The following is a 10,419-nucleotide window of genomic DNA, read 5'->3' on the forward strand; positions in this document are numbered from 1 at the left end:
GGAGAGCAATTGTTTTCTAGCACTGTTCTATGCAGATATACATATATATGGACTGAAAATGCCCTCATGAGGAACTGTCATTTGGCCAATAGACACAACTAGGGAGAGCTGCAGTGGTGTAAGTATCAGCACCCACCTACATCTAGACGTGCATTTATTTATAGAGCAGAGCCTTAGATGTCCCCCCAATGGCCGATCAGGCAATACACACACAACACGGAAGCACAGATGAGATGAACGCTCCCACCTTGCAAATGTCGACCAATGACGTCACTGTCTTCCACTCTCTACAACAGTTACTTCCGCATATCCATGGCTCTGTCCCAGATTGTTATGGACGTCTGATAATTAGCATATAACAAACTTTATGAGCCCCCCTTCACAAATCTCCCCGCTCCTCCTTCTTCTTCCAGCACCCAGCTCTGCATCCCCAGTACTCGGATGTGACGTCTGCCACAGTGCATAACACGATCACGTGAGCTGGGCTGCTGTCACGTGATTCCTGTACAGCTCCCCAGAGAGAGAAGTGAGTGGTGTGTGTTTGTATGAACACCGCACAGATATATCATATGGCTCTCATTCTGGAAATGCTAAATGTCTGGCTTCACTTACCTGGGACAAGCATGCATGGCAGTGAATAATGCTAGAGAATCAGCATTGCATCCAGACAACTAGCATGTTCAGGTCAGCAATGGTAGACCTCCTCTCATGACAGGAGAGCAGCAGAAATATGGTGGAGGGTTGAGCTCAGTGGCTTTGTTTTTTAGGCTGGGTTCACACATATGCAATGCGGGAATCAGTGCGTTTCTAGTGCGAGTTATTGCATCTCCCCTGCAGGCAGTTTACACTGTCCTCTGCGAGCTGCTGCGGGTGTCAATACAAACTTAAAGCGGAGTTCCACTATTTTTTTTATAAAAATACCCTTGGGACAGTCCGGGCTAGTGCATTACACAATGGCTAGCCTCTGATCTGTCCCGAGTTGCACTTACCTTTTAGAAGAAATACTTACCTTGAAAATGTCTTCTCCAGCGCTGCCATCTCAGGTGTGGGCAGCTTGAAGCCAGCGCGATCCTCTTCTGTGTCCTCTTCCGTCCTCTTCGGTCCCACAATGCACTGCACCGGCCCCGCCGTCACTTCCGGTGCGCGCAGCGTCATCCCTGCACAGCTTCTGGGCATGCCCAGAAGCTGTTTAGCAAGGTATGACGGCGCCTGCACCGGAACTGACGTCGGGGCTGGTGCAGGCGCATTGATTCCTGGGAGAGATGACGTTCAGCTCCCAGGAATCATTGCAAGCCAGGAAGTGGCGAATCGCCGCGGCTGCCGAGGGGAGGAAGAGGAAGTAAGGTGAGTATATTTTCTTCTAAACAAGGTAAAAAAAAAAACAAAATGGTGATTATCCATTTGTTTTTCAGGTGACCCGGAGCAAGAAGATGGAGGTAAGTATAATTTTAGGGTGGAACTCCGCTTTAATGACACCCCCGAGAACAGATTGCAGTGCGAGCTGTGAATTTGGGGAGGAATCGGATGGCCTGGGCGTGACCACCCATGCTATTCGATTCCAGCACAAGGAAAAAAAAGATTCTTGCACCTTTTTTGTGGGAATCCAATGCAAGTGAATTTGTATTGCACATATATCACATGTGATCTACACAGCAATGCAGTGCGAATTACATGCAATGTCTGATATCGCATATGTGTGGGCTCAGGCTCATTCACATGGACAGCCCAGGTGGTACAGGACCCAGATTTCTGTAATGAGTAGGGATAAGTGTATGGTTGCCACCTCATGCCTTAAAAACTGAGCACATATGAATTACACGGGTTCTGGGGCTAATTGAATGTAGATAGGGCACTAAGTAAATGTATTAACCACCATAATCAGCCACAGAACCTGTGTAATTAAAGAGGTTGTAAACCTGAAAAAAAAAATGTTCTTCTTTTTGCAACCTGTAAGAGAAACACATAATGAGCTAGTATGCACCGCATACTAGCTCATTATGAAATACCTTAGAACGAGCCCCCGCCGTGCTGCCAGCTTACCTCTATGACGGGCGACATGTCCAGTCGGCCATCTTCCGGGATCGCGGGAGCCGACGGTCACGGCACGGGGCTCTGAAGGAACGGCACCAGCGGCCGTTCCTTCAGAGCGCATGCGCCAGTGATGTCACTGGCTGCATGTAAGGTAAATATCTCCTAAACGGTACATGTTTAGGAGATATTTACAGTACCCATAGGTAACCCTTATCATAGGCTTACCTATAGGTAAAAGTGTCAGTGGAGGGTTTACTTCCTCTTTAATGTGTTTGGTTTTAAAGAGATGAGGTGGCAACCCTAGACAGGTGATTGTGGTCAGCTGCAGATAGGAGTGCTGTACATAGCAGGCCGACAGAAGGGGGGATTTACTAAAATTGGGGAGTGAAAAATTTGGTGCAGATCTGCGTAGAAACAATCAGCTTCCAGGTTGTTTTTTTGTCAAAACCTAAAGGGCCTAATGCACACTGGATGTTTTTACAGCTGCTGTTTTCAACTTCAGGCGTTTTTTTCTGCAGCCGGTAAACTCCCCAGCATGTTATTTTATATGTCTAGTGATGGGCTCAGGCATCTTTGGGATCGTAGTCTTAACCCACCTGTGCAATCCCGCCAGGAAGCCAACACTGCAAGGCATTTCTTAGTCCGCAGCTGCACAAACCAGGAAATGCCTCACTGCCTGTGATTGGCTGTGTGCAGTGTTGGCTTCCTGGCGGGATGGCACAGGTGGGTTGTTACTAAAATCCCAAACACGCCTGAGCCCATCACTATATGTGTCCATAGGCTGTTATCCGCATTTTCTGGCTGGAATAAAAACCCCAAAACGACTGTGAACGAAGAAGAGCTGTAAAAAACGCTTTAACAGCTATTCAGCGTTTATTAGCGTTTTTAAGCCATAAGCTTTTGTGGGAATATAGTTTTGGTAAGAAACACTAATGCAAAACTGGCATCTTTAATGTGGCATTCTATGTCCAGTGTGCATGAGGCCTGAGGCTCTATTCACATGTGAGCGTACTGGAATCATGGCAAAACACAGGACGTGTTTGTGATGCCATTATTTTATAATGGCACCCCAAACGCGGTTCGATTCTGCTGCGATTGTCGAAAGCGATGAAAAACTGTGGCAAAAATTGCACCGGCAAACGCTCCTGGTTCTGTGCAGAAATTTGGTACATAAGCTTCTTTGGAATAAGAATTTCTCAAATAAATGGTACCACTCCTAAAAAACTTGCCACAAAAAAGCTAAAAAAAAAAAGCGCAGTGCAGCAGTTGTTGCTGCACTAGGCTTAGGCTGTGAATGGAGCCTAATGGGCCGTACACACTATACGATTTTCTTTAGATTTTTACCTTTAGATTTACCAAAAACATATAATATGAGGTTAAATCTAAACCCTTTAATTTGTATGCAATCAGGCAGGCCCTTCCCCTACATAGTTGAAGGTAAAGCCCCGTACACACGTACCGAATGTCGGCCGAACGATCGGCCGTCTTTTGTCCGGTGCTGTCCTGTCGGCTGAAAAGTGCTAAAGACTGCACACGAATTTTGTCGGCCAACAACAGCCGACTGCAGAAGTGATGTCATGTGATGGTTAACTTTCCGTGTCTTTTTTTTTTCTCAGTCTTGCTAATCTGCTGTTTGTCGGCCGAATTCTGTACTGACTTGCGAACAATCGGCCGTTCTGGTGACGGCCAACAAAAATTTTAAAGGCTGCACACCCGATTCTGTTCGGCCGAAAAGTCGCAGTTGGTTGTCGGAAGCATCATACTAACAAGCCGACAATCGGACGTCGGCCGAATATTTACGTCCGACAATCGTTACGTGTGTACGGGCCTTTAATCTACAGGAAATCTAACCACAAAAGTTGTATAGTGTGTATCCAGCTTTAGGGCCCTTTCACACTGCTCTGTAGCAAACAAAAAAAAAAAAAGATTTTGCTGTGTTTTAGATGTTTCCTGTGCGCTTCTGGTGCGTTTTTGGGTTGCCTGCACCTGTGAAAAATTGACATGTGACTCAAATTTGCACAAAAAAATGCAAATCGCGGTGCGTGTTTACTGCAATTTCCATTTATTTCAATGGGAAGCTGCATTTTTTTGGTTTGGTTTTCAAAAGCACACCAAAGATGCAGCATGCAGGACTTTTTAAAGCACACTGCACCTGTAATGCAGTGGTGTAAAAAGTCCCTTCGGATTTAAAGGGAAAACTTTTCTTACGTTTTTCTTGCACGGTTAAAAACCCAGGAAAAACATATCTGCGTGAAAGGGCCCTGACTGAACAAGCTGAAGTGAGAAGCGGATTGGTTACTATGCACAACTGCATCAGATTCTGAGTGCTCCAGTTTTACTAAATCGCCCTCTGTCTGTAGCTGATCACATAGAAACAGATGAGTGACTCTGTTTATGTCCAGGGCTGTTCATATGTCTCTAAACGCGGGTTTTGGTGAGAGGCTGCATCCAGAAGAGAGTAAGGGTTTATTCACACCAGAAACACCATGTTTACTGTGCATTTTTGCATGCGCTGTGACATGCATTTGATGCACATTTTTTACTCGCATTTGCATGCAGTTTTTCCTAAGCTTGCATTTCTTTTGAGGTCACTTCCATCGTTAGGCTTTTATCTACACTGAGACAAAACCAGAAAAAAATCCCAGCTCAACTCACCAACCAGTCTGCTTAGCAACTGAATTAACCTGTCTAACAGTATGCGTCAAAAACAGGGGTTTAGTTAGCACACATTTGCAAAAGCATGCATAAGCTGCAGGGCCACTTTACAGCACCCTGTATTACCTGCAGTACTAACTCCTGTAATCTGCAGGGCCACTTCACAGCACCCTGTATTACCTGCAGTCCTAACTCCTGTAATCTGCAGGGCCACTTTACAGCACCCTGTATTACCTGCAGTCCTAACTCCTGTAAGCTGCAGGGCCACTTCACAGCACCCTGTATTACCTGCAGTCCTAACTCCTGTAAGCTGCAGGGCCACTTTACAGCACCCTGTATTACCTGCAGTCCGAACTCCTGTAAGCTGCAGGGCCACTTTACAGCACCCTGTATTACCTGCAGTCCTAACTCTTGTAAGCTGCAGGGCCACTTTACAGCACCCTGTATTACCTGCAGTCCGAACTCCTGCAAATCTATAAGAGTCTCCACAGTGGAAGCACATGCACTCTAATGGATAGATATCTACACTACATATCTAATGAATAGATTATCTACACCGCACTGTGTTGCAGTGCAGAAAAATGTATCTTGCTGTACTAATTTTCACTGCAATGCAATATTGTGAATTATACCCATATAATTACCTGGAGTTTGGACTGGTTATGCAGTTGGAGTGCAGTCAGAAATGCATCCCATTGCATCTGGTGTGAATGGGCCCTAAAATCACCCCAGCACAGTATGAACTGCTTTCCCAGTAACTCCTGGGGCGCTGTTGGATTTCCCATGAAGAGAAGCTCGATAGAGGCTGTTCTACATAGTTGTGGACAGGAGTATGCAGGACCTAAAGTATTATTAAACCCAAAAACAAAACTGTATTATATTGCAACTTGGATGTGGTGGCTGCATTCATTTTTATTTTTATTTTTTTGTATTTTTATTTGGTGATCCAGCCAGTAAGTCTGTTAATTTTAATTTCCTTTAACAGTCCAAAAGTGACAGAGGGTTGAGACAAACCATTTAGCACTGACGAGGGTGCTTAGGCTTCAAGTATACTACAGCTCCTAAAGTTGAGTTCAGGAGCTTTTGGCATTTTTTTTTTTGCCAAACTTCCTAAACTCAACTCCATAAAAGCCTATGTGTTTTTCACCAGAGTTTAGGAGTTGCTGCGGTTAGGTGAGCTTCAACCTCCCTTTACCGCCCTCTCCTGAACGCAGAAGAATTGCGTTCAGGATAGGAAGGTTTTGACTGCCAGCCAGCTGTCAAAGTAGGCTGTGTGTACATGATTCATGTAAAACCTTTAACCCTAAAGAAAAAAAAACTGTTGCTGTAACTGCTTAGAAAGCATTAGCCAGAGTTCAGCTTGAAATCATCAGTCAAGCCTATGTAAATCTGTTAGTCCATCTAACACTACCCAATCCCCAGAGTGACAATGCTGCTGTCCAAATGTATCTCAATTGCTCCTCCATCCAGAGAGGAGACACCCTAAGACAGGAAGTCTGTTATAATAAATTAAAAAAAAAAAGGAAAACTAGTGCAGACACCACATAAGGCTGCGTGTTTTTATACCCTAATGCATTCCCTGCACTTACCTGAGCCTGTCAAGGATCCAATGCTATACCCGGATGTAGTCTGCTTTACCCTCTCTTTTCACATGGACTTGGGCAGCAGCAGGAGACATTGGCTCCTGTCCTGCTGCTGTCAATCAAATGCTGTGGGGGGGGGGGGCATGCTGTGTGTGTCTATACACAGCAGGAGCCTGGAGCGCTGGCAGGGGACCCTAGAAGAGGAGGTTTGGGGCAGGTAAGTATGACATGTTTGTTATTTAAAAAAAAAAAAAAAAGACTCTAGACTTTACAATCCCTTTAAAGTAGCATTCCAGTCAAATTCTTACCTATTCTGAGGATGCTCCTGTCTGGCCACACAATCAGCTCTCAGCACCAGCTTCAGTATAGAGGAGGGACAGCTGACAGCGGATTCCCCATAGCCTATAAGTGACATCTTTGCTCAGCCTCTACAGCTATTGATGATCTCTCCCCTTCACTAAACCTGCTGCTGGAGAGATCATGTGACCAGATCAGAGCATCCTCAGAATAGGTAAGTGCAGACATCTTTGCTTTACAGGATAGTTAGAATAGGCTATAAATGGGAATTGGAGAAGGTTTATGTATACTGTAGTTAGGATTTGACTTAAATGCTTCTTTAAAGTATAATACAGTGAAGTGAATAGCCTCAGATGATGCACAGAGCAAACAAATCCTCCTAATATGTTTTTACATTTATATCTGCTGTCTTTTCCTTTCTGCACTCTTTGAAAAGTGCAGATCGTGTTGGCAATCCTTCTTCCTGTTTCAGCAATGGGTGTGGAGTCTGGGCTTACACTATGTTTGATCTGGTTGGAGAAAAGGCACACCCCCCTCTACATAGGCAGAGGAACGAAGGAACATGCAGAGCTGTAGTCTGAATAGACTAAAGCCCCGTACACACGTACCGATGGTCGGCATACAAATGTTCCTCTTTTCTCCCCGGGATGTCGGTGTCTGCTGAAAAGTGCAAAGACAGCACAAGGACAGCACAAGAATTTTGTCCGCCGACTGCAGAAGTGATGTCATGTAATGGTTAACTTTCCCTGTGTTTTCTATTTTCTGAGCATGCCCAGTCTTGCAAATCTGCGGTCTGTCGGCCGAATTGTGTACTGACAGGCGAACAATCGTCCGTTCTGGTGTCGGCATACAAATATTTTCATGTTTGCACGAAAGACTTTTGTCCGCGGATTGTGCGCAGACATCTGTCGGAGGCACCATACTAACACGCGTACAATCGGCAGATCCTTCGTCCACCGACGTTTGTATGCCGACGATCGGTACGTGTGTACGGGCCTTAACTCTCTACTAATCCACCTCTAAGCTCCCTCCCCAACACAAATTTTCAGCTGCTGTTCTCTTGTGTGTGGGAGAACTTGTCAAATGTGACTGCTGATAACAGAGGAACAGAGCAGCAGAAAGACACAGCACTTAGCGCTTTGGAGAGAGATAAGTAAACACTACAGATATATGTGCTTAAGTCAAATTTCATGAAAAGGCTTCATGTAGACTGGCCTATATTAACCATGGCTACGGGAAAACACAAAATGTGGCAAAATTGTGGCATGCTTTTACTACGTTTTGCAGCTTCCCACTGCCGGTGATCAAAACGTCCCTATCTTGAGCGCAATTCTTCAGCATTCAGAAGAGGGAGGTTGAAACTCACTTAAATGTGGCAGCTCCTAAACTCTTCTAAAAGCCTGTGTATATTGACAGGCTTTTATGGAGTTTAGTTTAGTAACATTGGCAAAAAAATGCCAAAAGCTCCCAAACTAAAGCTTAGGAGCTGCTAGTGTACATGAAGCCTAAATCTGCAGATTTGTATTTCTAACTTTGAATGCAGTACACTTGCTCTTGGTCATTGACTCAAAAAGTTATGAAATCAAATCAGGGTGACAGGCAATGGCTGTCGACTCATTGCTCAGGGCGTAGGACCTTTAAGAAGAACAGAGACTGCCCTAGCTGACCTCTGTTTAAAATGTCTGTCTTGCCTGATCCAGAGGGTTTACTTTTTTAAGTCACTTAATTGAAAACAAAAAGTCCTAAAACGTCTTTTAAGGTCAGTGATTCTGAATTTAATAAAGGCATTGAACCGGCTTAATAAAATTAGAAGAAAGCAGCAGCAGCCTATGTTTTTCTTTAGTACAGGTTTCTTATTTTGGTTTTTGTAGTTTGTGCAAAGAGCAAAAGACATAAAGCACTCCCCATAGCATCAGAAAGGAGTGATTTGACTTCAGACCTCAGTCCAAAGTCGTCCACCAGTTTTTCTTTTCCAATCATTTTAATTGTTTTTTGTAAACAAAAGTGCACAAACAGATTACAACGTACATAGATTTATACACATCTTAGCATGTCCACAATATTATCTGAACTATTGTTGTTTCTTTTTGAAGGAAATGGAAGGATTGATGAAATTTAAAGAAAGCGTAGAAATCCCACAGCATTTTGAGGACCTACAGTATTATTTCAATGAGCAAGGAGAGTTGAGACATATGGTTACCAATAAACCTTTTCTTTATAACTATTACAAAAATGAATATGATCGGAACCACAGAAGGTATAAAATTATTGGGGCTATGATTACACTTCATGTTTATGAGCTACTGGAAAAAGACTGCAATCTTCAAAGAATTACCATCCCAATTGATGCTACTGAAGATGAGCCAAGGTCTTTCTTCTTCATGAGTAAAGAATTGTCAAGTATGCAGACAAACCTGTTTGTTCTGCTTCAGGACAATGGGGTGATTAGAGCTGGTCAGTGGGGACAAAAGGCAATATTCCATCACTCCCTACATAAAGGGACCCAGATCCCATATATTAAGACTGCCTTAAGGGACAATGGGTCTGTGATTGTCCTAAATCCTAATGACAATTTTGTGGAGATGAAAGAGGAACCACATACCCTGGTCAAAACAGAAGAGGAGTCCTGTCCTATAGATCCCAGGGAAAAAGTTAGGCTCACTACACCTCAACAAAAATTGATTGTTCCTAAAAGGTGTTGCAGCTCACCAGAAGAGCACACCGGCTATGTTTGGGACCACTTCATTTCAAAAAGTGCTGCAAGAAACATATCATTTATCGCACAAGGCTATGGGGGCTTAGTCTTTATGGATTTAGTTTGTAAGAAAAGTAAGGATGTAATGAGCAAAGTAAGTGCTGTAGCATTTATAGACTCAAAACACCATGCTCCGCATCAGGCAAGAACTAACCCAGAAATCCAGGCTTGGATACACTCACATTGTAGGAGCTGGGTATTGAGTGCAAAACCTTTAGACAGACCTACTGGGTCCTTAAGGAAATTAGACTGCCCAAAAGTGTCTGCAGGTACTGAAAACCGTGACCTGGCGCCCTCTGTTGCTTTCCAGTCTATTTTTCGATTTCTCAACAGATCCTCAAAGAGTCGCAGAAGTTCAATTCCACCTGCACATACAATGATAACTAGAAGTTCTACCAGGAGTAGAAAATCTAACTAGGATGCTGTATCTATGGACAGCAAATGAACTAAGAGAATACCATCTTGTAGGGCTTGTTGTGGTGTTTCTTAATGTAGAGCTATCGGACAGAACCACAGAGAATAATTTTCATTTGTAGGAGTTGGATATTAAAGACTTTTGTGCCCACCATGTAACACTTTATTGTATGATGTAATGGGAAGGCACTCATGAACACTACTAAATGTAAAATATAGGCAAGTCTTTTTTTTTTCTTAGCATGTTGAAGTCTGTAATATGTTATGCAATTGGAAAAAAAATATAAAAAAAATGCATGTTATAAAAAAGCAATAAAATGAATTCCTCTCCACGTTTGTCAATTTTTTTTTATATCTCATTGTGTGTGTATATACAGTATCTCACAAAAGTGAGTACACCCCTCACATTTTTGTGAATATTTTATTTTATCTTTTCATGTGACAACACTGAAGAAATTACACTTTGCTACAATGTAAAATAGTGAGTGTTCAGCTTGTATAACAGTGTAAATTTGCTGCCCCCCTCAAAATAACTCAACACACAGCCATTAATGTCAACTTCTGGCAACAGCAGTGAGTAGACCCCTAAATGAAAATGTCCAAATTGGGCACAATTAACAATTTTCCCTCCCTGGTGTCATGTGACTCTTTAGTGTTACAAGGTCTCAGGTGTGTTAAATTTGG

General features: G+C 43.4%; 1 protein-coding gene across 1 annotated transcript; it reads left to right on the forward strand.

The window, feature by feature from the left end:
- The first annotated feature begins 6,764 nt into the window (after window positions 1-6,764).
- Window positions 6,765-9,784, forward strand: LOC309547388 (putative protein ARB2BP). Its single transcript, XM_082247231.1, has 2 exons — window positions 6,765-6,780; window positions 8,660-9,784. The coding sequence occupies exon 2, from the start codon at window positions 8,663-8,665 to the stop codon at window positions 9,737-9,739; it is 1,077 nt and encodes a 358-aa protein (XP_082103357.1). The 5' UTR covers window positions 6,765-6,780; window positions 8,660-8,662; the 3' UTR covers window positions 9,740-9,784.
- Window positions 9,785-10,419: the final 635 nt, after the last annotated feature.

This window comes from Pelophylax lessonae (assembly GCF_965119305.1).
Source record: "Pelophylax lessonae genome assembly, chromosome: 2".
NCBI classification, from domain to species: Eukaryota; Metazoa; Chordata; class Amphibia; order Anura; family Ranidae; genus Pelophylax; species Pelophylax lessonae.

Bases quoted from the DNA above. Each gene is read 5' to 3' on its own strand.
- LOC309547388 (XM_082247231.1), top strand. From the start codon at position 8,663: ATGGAAGGATTGATGAAATTTAAAGAAAGCGTAGAAATCCCACAGCAT.